The sequence below is a fragment of the Halichoeres trimaculatus genome, unplaced genomic scaffold, assembly GCF_033239565.1.
Source record: "Halichoeres trimaculatus isolate MK-OKI-2021-1 unplaced genomic scaffold, fHalTri1.1 fHalTri1_scaffold_12, whole genome shotgun sequence".
NCBI classification, from domain to species: Eukaryota; Metazoa; Chordata; class Actinopteri; order Labriformes; family Labridae; genus Halichoeres; species Halichoeres trimaculatus.
The window spans coordinates 21,240,705-21,254,277 of NW_027437190.1; the positions used below are offsets into that span (position 1 = coordinate 21,240,705).

General features: G+C 41.1%; 1 protein-coding gene across 1 annotated transcript; it reads right to left on the reverse strand.

Moving 5' to 3' along the window:
• Window positions 1-1,639: 1,639 nt before the first annotated feature.
• Window positions 1,640-11,800, reverse strand: nradd (neurotrophin receptor associated death domain). Its single transcript, XM_074683923.1, has 6 exons — window positions 11,411-11,800; window positions 6,575-6,707; window positions 6,047-6,400; window positions 4,794-5,025; window positions 4,551-4,693; window positions 1,640-3,745 (listed from the first exon to the last, which is right to left on the reverse strand). Exons 1-6 carry the CDS (start codon window positions 11,447-11,449, stop codon window positions 3,432-3,434), a joined length of 1,215 nt encoding a protein of 404 aa, XP_074540024.1. The 5' UTR covers window positions 11,450-11,800; the 3' UTR covers window positions 1,640-3,431.
• Between the last annotated feature and the right edge of the window lie 1,773 nt (window positions 11,801-13,573).

Genomic DNA, 13,573 nt, shown 5'->3' on the forward strand with positions numbered 1-13,573 from the left:
TAATGGGAAAAATAGGCCTGTTTTTAGCCTTTTACCAAATGGGCTGTCACTCCACAAAACATAGCCCCAGTACTTCTGAACTTCTAGGGTGCATCTGCGAGGCACCTAGCAGCACCCCCAGTGGGTTTTCTCAAAACTGGGTTATGGGTCCAACTTTTAGAAAAAAAGGCCTTTTTTTCCCGGCCATTTTTCAAAGGGGGGAAAATTGGCCAGTTTTTAGCCTTTCCACAAATGGGGCGTAACTCCACAAAAGGTAGCCTAAGTGCTCTGAAAATACTTCAGAGGAGGCTGTTATTAACTATGAAATACCTCTTAACAGATTTCCCTCCAGGTTTTGGATAGAAAATGTTCTTAAACATTGAATCTCTTGATTAGGGGTAAAAAAAAAAAAAGAAAAAAAGGGCAAGTAAGGGCACTGTGTAATCTAAAAAGGGAGTTTAGATATCTGTGTTAGACTTGTCTGTGGGACTGCAACTAGTTTCAGTTGACAGGGGGCAATTTTTATGTTGACATGAATCTTTTGGGCTTCCATAAATTTGAAGGTCTTTTTTATGGTGGCCAATAGGTGTCAAACCTATCGGTGGGAGTCAGATGATTTGCAAAAGCAACAACACAAATGCAAAAGCCACTACACAGCGGGAGTACAGCCACATCAGAAATTGGGGGACAGTTTTCCTAACCAACACAGAAAAGTTGTGAAAGTAAGTTTATGATTGTTTTCTTTTGTAACTTAACTATGACAAATATAGCTCTAATGCTAACGTAGATAAAGAAATATAAGTATTATAAAGGATATCATGAGGTGACACCCCTATGGAGTTGTATTTGTCATTGATGAAGTTAATCATTTACTTACTTTTACAACTTTTCTGTGTATGTTTTAATAGGTAACCTCTTTTAACTCCCGTTGTGGCCATACTTCTGTTGTGTTGTCGCTTTTGCATTTATGATGTGGAGTTTGCATTTGTGTTGTCACTTTGCTTTTGTGTTTTTTTGCTCTTGCATTCGTGTTGTGGCTTTTGCATTTGTGTTGTCGCTTTGCAAATCGCCGACACCCACAGGCCACCGTACTATTTTGTATTAAATTTATTTTTTGAAAAAGCCTGTGACTTAAATGTTAAAAAGAAAAAGGGGACTCTTGAATACCCAGGCATGTAAACAAATTCCATAACATAGCCAGCATGAAATATAAAAGACATACTTTGACATTCAAACTGTTTAAGTAATAGTAGTGATGAAATAACTTGTTCCCTCCTCATTTGGAAAAAAAGTGTACTATTGAGGTTTGATTTACGCAGAAGCCTTTTCGCAGCTTCATTAGGACATTTTTATTGAGCGCCAAAAATTGCTAGCTTGCTACTTTCAACTACTCCTCAATCAGTTACTGGATACTCAATGAGTGGGATCTTTTTACATTTTTATTTTTATATCTTTTGTGTTAATATATGTAAACACCAATTACTTGAGTCACCTGATCTACAGCATAGACACTTAAATGCTGAATGCAGCAGATCCATTTCACAAAAAAAAAGAAAATAAGCAGATTTATCAAAGTTATTTATGAAATGAATAAAGCTCTGAAAAACACACAAAGGCATACAATGAGGAAATATATACAAAAAAAAAACAATTGCTGGCATTGAAAAAATATAAAACAGTATAACTCACACACAATACATAGAAAGTAATGGTTCTGACAGACTTAATCTAGCTTTGGCATTAAAAATGTAATGAAATAAATACAATTACAAAATGATAGCTCAGGGACAAGCTTTTTTTTAAAAAAAAAATATGCATCAGTTTTATATCTTCTGATTGGATTTCAAGAACACTGGGGCAAAATATATTCTTTGTGTAAAAGAATAACAAGTTTTTCCCTGTGGCAGGAATAGAAGGAGAAATAAAAAATAACTAGAGCACGAGAAAATCAACTATTGGCAGCGTTCAGATTGTCAGTTTGTCCATGAGGGTTGGATCACCTGGTTGTGTAAATCCAGGAGCTGGTTTCATGGAGTTTCCTTGTTTTCTAGGCATGCACATGTGCATGGGAATAGTACACAGCAAGGAAAGTCATGTTAGAAAGCAGTGTTATTAGAGGAAATCATCTTGTTTTGGCAAAAATCAACTGCAGTACCACAAGTGGAAGTGGTCGCTGAAACCTTGATTCATAAAATATGGCTAACCAGACTGGTAACTTGATGATCAAAATTGTCCATAATTGTTTACATTGGCATGTGTAACCTTGACTTCTTTTTTTGAGAGGTGGGGCGAGTCTCTCTGACGACTGCCTTATGATGTAAATACTGGTTTTAAGATAGTTACACCCATGCAGCATGTGTAAACACATTATTCTCCTATTTCTTGGCACAGATCGGGTAAAGTCGCTGTGATAATCAGGATTTGCATGCACATTAAATGCTTGGTCTTTTTTGTAGAGTGTGTGGAGTCACTGCAGGTTATATCCATCCTGTCTAGTTTTCTGCTGGGTTTGTTGAACAAGGCACTGAGGTGCAACACTCCAGGGCGGAGGTGGGCAATTAATTTTTACCAGGGGCCACATGAGAAACCCGAAGTCAAATCAAGTCCCGTACTTTGGCGTTACATCAAAAACTCAAAAACCATCCACTCCTCTCTCTCTTAGTTGGTTTGATCCAAAGACGCGGCAGGAGACCTCAGAGACAGAGACAGATAACTGTGCTGCACTTGATGATGAAGAGTTAATCAGAGCCTTAGCTGTTTTCTTTCTTTCTTTTTTGGTATTGACACGACATGTTGTGAGTTAAACTAACGTAGCTCTGTTCTAACGCAGCATCCTCTCCAATAAGGAGAGTTTAGAGCAGGGTGAATCTTATAGTAAGAATGCTGACTCTAAAATAGTGAAACGCTTGTTGTTGTGAAGTTCTGTTTGTCTTCGGTGTGTGATGCGCATACGCGTTGCGCATGTACGCAAAGGCACTTTCTCTTCAGAACAGGAGAGAGTTCAGGTGGAGGAGACTGACTGAGCCAGTGAAGTAGAGGGAGAATTTAAACCACAATGTCCTGCACAGTGCCCGTGATAGATGATGTATTAAGACATATGCACCCGCACAAGTTTTATGTTTCTGATTGGCCTCACACGGGCCGGGCAGGGACGTACAAAGGGCCGGATATGGCCCGTGGATGTTTGCCCAGGTCTGCCCCAGGGGAATCTTTCATGCAGATGAATCCATTAAAAATAATGATGTTGTGTAACTTGAGCAGAGAAAAACTTTACAAAAATACTTTGTTCACTTGATAAAAGCTGAATCATAAGTGTCCAACAAAGCGATCAGAGGCACTGACGGCAGCCTCCAGCAGTGGGAGAGGGGTTGATATCAGAGTGCCTCCCTTGTCATCTCAATGCAAGTTCTTTTCTTGAGTCTTTTAGAGTCAGGAGTGTGTCACAGGTGCTGTCAGACCACAGAAACACCCTGTGTGGGGCAGTTAAGACTAGTGACCACATCAGGCCTCTCAATGCGGGCCAGTGCAGAACACAGCAGTCCCAGAGTGGAGCCTTCTTTTTGGGCCCAGTTAGACAGGAGTGTGTGAGTGGGGGCCTCTCCACGCCCAAACAAGTCCAGCTGTTCAGGCTCGTAACCCAGCACTGCACCCAGCTGCCTCCACCCGCGGCCCCCTCCTTCCTGCAGGAGGCGCTCCACCTCTTCCTGTCTGTGAGGGGGGAGGTTGATGTACAGGCGGGTGTCCTGCTTGCTGTCCCTCTTTGTGCCTGTAGAAACCAGTGAAATTACTCAAGTATTCCAGTACTTCAAAAAAGGAAATAATAATAGTAGTGATGAGATTGATTAATACATGTGTTCCATCATAGCAAAAGTCTCATCAAAAATATTTATCTTAGAAATGCAAATCCCCAAATTTATTGGCCAGGAATGAGAAAAAAAAGATTTTACAGGAAAAATCAAAAGCTTTAAGGATTTTTTTCTTTCAGTCTTCAGTGGGTGTTAATTTCCAAATCTCACACCCATGAACATAAACTAAAAGTCTTTTCTTTGCTGCATTACTGCACACACTGTCATTAGCCTGAAACCTGGTAGCAGGAAAGCACATAAATGTATGTCTTATATGTATGCATAAAATAAAAACAATAAACAAATTTGGAACTTGCTAAGGGAAAAAAAACTTCTGGTAGCACTGCTTGCGGTCAAAGGGAAACTCTCAGAGGAAAGGCCAAGACTACTAGCCCTGGGTCACATAGTGAATTACTATTTTCTGAGAAGTTGCAAAATGATTTGAAATTTTACAAACACAACTTCTGTTGTTGTAAATTGTTTATCTCGAGTTTGACACAGCTTTCAGATTGCATTATATTATTATCATTATTATTATCATATATTCATATTCTGATGTCTTTCTCACAGCATTACTTTAATCTTGTAACTCTGTGTTGGTGCTATTCTTTGCCAGGTGATCCTTGATCTCTCTGAGACAAAGAAGCTCAAATAAAGATTAAAAAATAAAAATAAAAATATAAACTTTATGTTAGTTTAGCTTCAAATAGTCTAAATATACCATACCTTTACTGGGCTGGTTGTCCTGCAGGCTGTGAGAGTCCAAAAAAACGCCACTGTCACTCTGGAGCTTCTCACCCTCTGGAGACGCTCCCAACTCAGCCGCACGAGCCTTAGAAAGAGCCTTCTTCTGTTTACACGTCCTCCAGCTGAGCACAGAAAAACCAAGTCAGTTAAGCCAACCACAGGGCAATTCGTAATATCTGTATCATACCCATAAAAGGAAAAAGCGGATAAGTGGAAAGTCACCATTTGTAAGCCACATAAAGGAGCAGGCCCAGCACCACAGCAGCTAGAACAGACACATAGGCCAGGATGTTGTTGCTGCCTGCCTCGTCCTGTGGAGTAAACTTTGGTGTCCCAGGAGCAGGACTGGCTTCACCCTCATCCATTCCCTCAGCCACAATGGGCCAGCTTGGAGTAACCCGGGTCCCACCAGCCCCGTCCAAAGAAGGACGAGATAGAATGTGAAGCTTCTTATCTGAAGTGATCAAACAAAGGGATAAACATGTCAGGAGCCATTGCATCTGCACATCGGAAAGACAACTGAGGTCCATAAATCACGGGCAAAAATAAATACACAGAAGCCTGCACGCCTGCTGCAACGATACCCTCAGTCATCCTGCTCCCCTGAGGGTTTCAAACATTTCATTACCCCTGTTTCCAGCCTCATTTTGCCTCCTGCAGTCTGCCTATTTTAGGATCAAACACTACAAGGTACAGTGCTGACCTTTGTGGGGTCAAAGGGTTACAACAAATGGACCAAGAGTGTGTACAGATGACCTTACTCCTGGAGTGCGAGTAGAGCTGGATGTGAGGGTCAACAGCCTGGCTCGGCCTTCAGGTTCCTGGGGGCAGTTAACCTCAGGACCTGTCAGGCTCATAGCAGTTGGATTACAACACTTAAGCTGGCTCTTTTTTCACTAATGCTCATGTTTCCTGGCTCTGTGTTTCAGAGTGTTCAGATGGGGCGTGGATACAGGTGTTGACCACATGTCCTGGTATTCACATAGACTCTCCCACTTGCCGCCTGCCTCCTGTTAGCTCATTCTTTTATCTTTTTACTATAGCTGCTTTACCCTGCATTAGATCTTTAACAGATGAGGCTCACACTATTCTATGTTTTCCTTATTGAAGGGATTTTCCAATAAAAGAGTGCATAGGTCTGTCTTTGATTCCTTTCCAACTTCTATGTTCTGTACCGGCATCTCAAGTCCTTTGGTTCCTCCAAACAGACATGGTAAGGACTGCGAGGAAACTTTTTTGTGGAGAACTTCTTTATTTCACTTTTATGAGAAGCTTAAGGAGTCAGGAACAGGATCATTGTGGACAATCTGAGGTTGTTATTTTGGTTTTAATTGACTTACCAACAGAATAGCAGGCCCTAACAGAGGTTACACACTCAACAACATCTTTGATCAGTTGTATAACAAGCATTACCCCCAGACTTGCCTCGTGTGTTTTCGAATTATTCAAAGTGAACATTCTTTGGTACAACTCACCCATGCAGAGCGTGTCAGAGTTGGGCATGCAGGCTCTAATCTCCACCTCACTGTCCGAGCACGGGGTGCATGTCTGGCAAGGTTTGATGCTAACATGCTCCTCTGAAAACGTTCCAGGGCCACAGATCTGGCACAGCCTGTCTCCTTTGGGGCCACACTCCTGGACAACACCCTGGCCGCGACTGCACTTGGAACAGGGCGCGCACAGGCCGTAGGTGCTCAAGAAGAAGAAGCCGTTGTCACATTCACATTGTGTGTCTTCAGTGGCAGAACAAGAGGCAAGTGTGGGGACGCTCAGCGGGCACCTTGCACAGGGAAGGCAAGAGCTGAGGTCTTCAGATGAGGAAAATGTTCCTGGGAAAAAGATTTTGAAAAATCAGAGCTAGTTTTTTCATCTCTCCCATATAGCAGCAGCTAAGAATCAATCTGAATAACCTGCAAGCCTCTTGATCAGGCGACAGAGATAATGATAAGTCAGGTAAACCATATTCTGCATTACATGAGAAACATTAGATGGTAATTGCTTACCCTGTGGACATGGCGTGCACTTGGTATCCTCTTTCCCACACTCTACCTCCACTCCAAAGCCTGCAGGACACAGACTACAGCACTGCCCTGACTCAGTGAACTTGCCACTGGCACAAGCATCTCCGAAAGTAACCTGGATAAATAGTCACACAAGAAATAATATTAGACAAAGAAAAGTGTATAAATAAGCCATGAAATGGTGAAAACCACATTCAAAAAGGCAAAGGAATCACAGTGTCAAAGAGGAATGTCTAACAGTTTTCTGCCTTACACCACACATCCCAGCCCTCTAAATTAAAGAAGCAGACAGCCGGGTGAACTGAAAATGGCCCTTTATTATCTTTCTATCTGCCTCTGTTTTCGACCTTAAAGTACTTTCCGTCTTATCTGTAAGTGGATAATGGAGAGCCCAGCTTTGCTCATGACATGGGGGATAGGTCGGACATTCCTGACGGCTTGTGCAGCAGGGTTAGTGCCTGACAAGAGTGGCTGGATTTAATCAGATGGCTTTAGACTGCTGGAAAGAATAAGACATAGAAGAGTGAAGGAAAACACTCAGCAAGGGAGGAAGGAAAGAAGTAAAAAAAAAAAAAAAAAAAAAAGCGCTTCCACTCGCCCACTTATTTCGAATCAGTATGAATGACAGTGTGTGTGAATACAGTATGTGTGTGTCATCAGAAACTGGTCTAGGGTATATAAAGAAGACGGCTCCAGCCCCAGGCGAGGGTGTCAGTCATCCAAGGCTTCCCAGCATGTGAGTGTCTGTTTGGGTGAGAGGGAGGCCCTTTGAAGTGAGCTAAGCCCTGCAGGTGTGTTTATGAAGGTCAGTATTTCACTAACTCCCCCTCTCCAGGCTGAAGCCCAGCATCTTAAACATGCACACATTTAAAAGGAGATTGGGCCGCTTTGCCTGAGGGCTGACAAGAGCAAACAGATGTCTAACAACTCACCTCCTGCAAAGGGGGAAAAGTAACAACTAAACAAGCCTCTGATGTCTCTCTTTGTCCCTGGAGTCTGCCAAGACACACAGGCAGCATGTGTGAACCTGTAGAGCAGGACCACTTTTGTTTTAGAAAAGTCCAGATTTGAGAATCAAAATGTGTTTAGATCGAAGAGACGTGGTGGATGTTGTTTGCTTTTGACTTTCTTTTTTTCAGTTTTGTCCTATGAAATGTTCTTTGCTTTCATTTCTGTCAAGTTTAGCTAACATAACATATATCTAGCCCATCAGCTGCCAATCCAATATGCCAGATGAAGACAAAAAATACACCACACACACCATTCCAGTCCCAAAACACAGATCTGCCTCATGCTGATACAGGAGGAGGAACAACCTTGAAACAAGGCTTACCTCTATCCAAAAACAACAGCCAGTTTTACTGCGTTGTAAACAGAGCACTCTGATGATATCTGAGCAGCAGCCACAGATCCCAGGTCAGAGGTATTTGGCTGACAGGGTGGTAGGATCAAGCAGTCGGGAACCAGGAGGATGTTCAGCGTTAGCAGACTGTGACTGCGCCTGGAGTGTAATAACTCACAGCACAAAAGGCTTCCTGGTCGCTCTTGTCGGTCCTCTCTGCTAACCCTTGCTAACCTCTCCCAGCCCTAAATCTATACTCTGATAAATATTTGGTGACAGAGGCTCTGTCTGTTTTATTTTTACCCGCAGCTGGGATTTCTGATGTTTTACAGTGCCTGGTGTGAGTCTGGTTGGTGTAACTGTAAGAGCTGCACGGAGGGCTGACTCAGATCAGACTTGGGGCTGTAAATGCCTGGCAAGCCACCCACTGGTGACCAAAGTACGATAAAATATTTGTTTTTTCTCCCACTGGAGACAAGTCTAAACAGTGATCCACTCAGCAGGGGAATAACTAAACTTGTATCTGCTGGATATACAGTATAAAACGAAACCACTTTATGTGTATTGGTTTTATATACAAATGTGTTGATATATGAACTTTTTTTTAGCTGGAAGCAGAACATAAAAATAAAAAATACAAACTGTTAAAACTTATTTCACATTTTGTTGCCTGAGAAACATTTGTTTTTATAAAGAAGAATAATTATCTACATCTAAAAATCAACATCTTGATAAAACATTCAGGATTCAGATTTATCATTACCATTTTACATTCTGCAGGCATCTTATTGAATATACTTTCAAGACAAAAAAATGACAACTTTTCAAATTATGCCCTTAAAATTATTTTTTAAAGGTACTTTTTAAAATGAAGTGTTCCAGAGCAAAATGTGGAGAAATGGTCACCCCGCCAGGGATCACTTCACAACTGAAAGTCCATAAAATGGTGTATATAACTCTAGAGAAATTAGGTACTTTGTTAGGTACAAACCAAACGTTGTCTGTAGTACCCATTCACATAATACAAACAGTACCATGTTTTGGTACCTTAATGCATCCTTGTGACTGTGAGGGAGTGGAAGAGAAGGCAATTTTCCATGCTTGACATGAACGCAGCTTTGAAAGTTTATGAACTGAAAATATAAATATTAAATGGAAAAAAAATTGAGATTGTATTACTAAACAAATTGATATTTATTACCACATCAATTAACACAAAAGTACTGAAAATTAGTACCACTGAGTACTGACACCAATTGCCAGGTACTTGGCATCTGTACCGTAACGTTTCAAATGTGAAAAAACATCTGTATATGACATCTGTTATGTAAAAATATCATTTGCCAGAGGTACTTTGACTCACAACATCAGTATTCAACTCCACTTGCATGAAGAGTTAATGAACATGCAATGAGTTACTTTCATTCTATTCTGTCCACGTGCAGAACGCAAACTGTTAGTCTGTTATCACAGAGCTGTATTTCCTGAGTTGAACTTTTACCAGAGGTGTAATACTTTTCATGCAAAGTTTAATTTTGTGTACATGGCACCAGGTACTCAGTCTTATCCGTGGCCCTAAGGGCAGAAAGAGTAAAATTGAGGTGGGGGTTGCAGTTGCTTTTTCCATTAAGGTAAGAAGCTGCAATCTGCAGGGATTCCCCAGTGAGAACAGACGGACCACCGAGGAGAACTGCTTTCAATGGGGCTCACAACTCCACGGCTGCCGGAGTTACTCAGTCAGCACAGATCACACACACACACACACACACACACACACACACACACACACACACACACACACACACACACACACACACACACACACACACACACACACACACACACACACAACTGCACAGCTTTTTCTATGCCTGAGACATTTTCCTTGCCCTTTTGAAGTGGGACCACATTTTAAGCACATAGTCTGGAGTTTCCACAGTTAATCTAATCTGCGTGAAAATAAACACACAAAAGGATGCTCTCACCCCCTTTCCCTGTGAAGACAATGACCCCATGGGCCTTCACAATCTGCTGGTGACAGCAACAGACTGAGGCCTCCCAACAGAGTCAGCCTGAGCTGAGGGAAAGTAGTCAAAGCAGCACAGCCCTGCTCCTCTGATGACTGTCATCAGTGTACAGGGGAACAGAAGGGACAAATTAAAGGACGTGGGTTTCCCTTTTTTCAGACACGGCTCTGCTAAACCTACAATCCTGAATCAAACAAGACAGCTTCAGCTATTAATCTAGTGCACCAAAGAGGAGAGAAGTGTTTCAAATTTCTAAGTAATCCTGAGGTTTGCCCCTTTGAGAAATATAGAAGTACTTGATGGAAATTCAAATAGCTTTGGTTATAAAACAACCCCCCTTAAACTTACAAACACACACACACACACGCACGCACACACACACACACACACACGAAACCACAAACAGGGTGAAATTGATGATAATTGCTTTGCTCCGGATATCTAGACCCCTGCAACACAGAAAGCTAGGCAACTCTTTCACCAGGAACAGCCCTGAGCAACAAATGTGGCAACTTTTACAGTAAACTACAGACAATAAGACTCAACAGATGTAAATCCATGGCGGATGTGCACATGTGCCGTAAGACACTACCCGCTTGTGCTGTAAATCTTCCATTGGGTCACATGAGATTCATTTAAGAGCTTTAGGAATAACTTTTAAGCTCGATAAATAAACACACTTAAAGTCTTTGTGTTTAGCAGATCAGAAACAGCATCTCAGATAACCTTTTGATAATAACACCCTGATTATAGGGGAAAGATACACAACTTTTAAGATCTTAAGTTTATCTCAACACTTGGTGTGAGTCTGGTGGGCATGTATGGACAGGACTACAAGCCCCATGGGCTTTATGGGGGTGGATGAGTGTCAAATTATTGTCTTCATCTGGGAAGTCAAGGGCCTTTTTTTCAGACTCATCTCGGCTTAATAGTACGCTATCAAACATCCCTGAGACTATAATTTGTCCATAAGATCCATCATTAATTCCAGTGTAGGCGTTAAATCTTTGAAATCTGTCTGACTCCTGTGTTTTGGTTTGTGTCTGATGCACATTTCATGTTTACAGGGTGTTATGTGAAGCCTTCTGCAGCCTAAGGACAAACCTGAATAAGACTGAGTGTGATTTTCTTTTGTTTAGTTTGGAGTCTTATAGAGAAAGACCGGATGACAATATAATCAGATGCCTCCCGCTCACTCTTTCCATTGTTATCTGCCAGCCACGGAATGACAACTCATATTCACCAATAGAAACCATGTGACACAGCTTTAATGAAATATGGCTGTGGTGAAATTCAGATTTCCTTCGGGAACAATGTGGCAACACTTAACCTAGTGGGTGAAGTTTACAACAACAAAAACATGACGTTATAAGCATAAGACAGAGAAATAACAAAGAAGACTTTTGAAGGGTAAGATTCTGTGGAGGAAAAGAATAAACTGTTGCTTACTTTTAACAGCAGAAGCGCGCAAATGCCAAAAAGTCTCATGTCTTCAGCCTCGACTCCCCAGTCCACGGATTGGTGCCTCTCAACTTCTCTGTAAGACTTTTTCAGTCGCGTGCAAAGCGTCCAGATGTGACGCTAAAAGGATCAACTTCTCCTCAAACGTGCAGCTCCAGATGCGTCAGTTCAGTTCAGCGCCGTCCAGTAACAATCAGATGCTTTCACGCATGAGAAAGTGGCTTCAAAAAGCGGGCTGTGTACTCCACAGGTTGTCCCAGTTACAGCTCAGTAGCTGCATTTCCGTCTCTGGACGCATTCCCCGCTGATACAGAGTGTGTGAGTTGACACAAAGTTTCTTCTGTTTCAGCCTGCTGGATGAGGACAGGGGCTGCTACCTCTCCTGCAGCTTTGAAACAGATGAGGTAGGAAAAGCGCTCGCGAGCTCTCCTGGGCCTTTTCTCCTCCCATCTCCTTAACTTTGAGAGGGGCTCTGTGATTGGCTGCATCCCTGCGACGCATTGCATGGACCCACGACGGCATTTCAAACTGTCACCACAATACTTTTTCACATTTATGCATAAAACACTAACTCTTTATTTAGTTTACACATTACATTTGACAGCTGGCATTTATTTACAGTTGTGCCCAAGGTTATGCGATATGACGCCGCTTATTTTAAGACAGGTATTTACTAACTTTAAAGAACTTTTAAGATTTTAATGTAAAATATTACTTAATAATATAAAGTGAATGTTATAGTTCTCGGCAAAATTGGAATTTTTTTTGCAGAAATCGATGTAATTATTTATTAGATTTTATTTATTTATTTGACACTTGATACTTTGAAAATATTACTCACCTTATTTTATTTAGACGCAACTCTGTACTTTCAACGCCACTAAATACATTTTAAATTTTGGTGTGATCTGTACCTTATTTGCAGTTAGTGGGTCTGAATATAAAGAAAATACCAAATGTTTTTTTTTCTTATCAGCTTTAACTCATGGCATTAAAAAAGTGGGTTTAACAGGCCTCATATTTCACTGCTGAGAGTGTGGTAAACACGGTCAACAAAATAACTAATAAATAAATAATGAATGAATGCGACTCCAAAAAATGTCCCATATATGTGTTTGTGTATTATAGTTTGCATTTTGAATGTTTTATAATGCTTATACTTCTTCCATTTATCCATGGAGTTATTTTAATCCAGGCCTTCTTTATGTAGCAATTTGTAATTGTGTTGTTTCTGTCAAAAATTTAAGTACTTTACTTGTGTATAGTCTTCTGGGACCTTGAGGTGTCCTGTTTGATGACTTATCTAAATGATGAGCAGTGAAACACACATATGTGATAAGATGACACAGATTTGAGCTGTGTGACACTGTTCCATTTTACAGCCCTGCACAGCTCATTCCATGTAGCTGTGATCAACAGCCATCAGAGAGAAAAGAAAGAAAGAAAGCACGGGAATCAAACAAGAAGCTCTGAGGAAGGGGAACATGTTTGATCTCAGCAATTCAAAAGATTAGAAAACCAATACAGGCTTAATGACACACCTTGTAAATGTAGTGAATGCATGGCAGGAGGCCTGCAGACTTCAGAGGAAAACAAATGGAGAGATCTCTCAGACACAATACTACTTACACTTCAAAGCCTGCAGAGAGATGAGAGGAGACAGAGGATGATCCTGCTCTGATAAAACTGCAAGCTGTGTTTCAGTCAAGGAATCTTCTTTTTTAAGTCTGAAATTAAAGCTCCTGGTGGAGATTTTAGACTGTTATGTTTTTGTATGTATGAATGAGCTGCTGTGGGGTAGGTGTTAGAAAAAGGGATTAAAAGAATGTTTCTAACAGCTTAACCTCACATTTTTACAGCCAAGATCCTTAATACTTGATACATTTGACAGTTGGAGAAAGCAAGATGAGTTTTTTGTTCATGCATAGGGCAGGCACCCCATGTACAAAGGTGAGATATTTAAATTAAATGCACATCAGCATTCTCATAATTTCAAACATTTGCTAAAATGCATGGCAGATATGTCTGAAGTATTTTCATACACTGTCAGATATTGCAAATCTTAATTTCAGCATGTTCAAAGGTAAACTAATCTGACATGAACACTTTTGCTATTTTTCTCCCAAGTTAATTCCATCAGTTCATATTGAT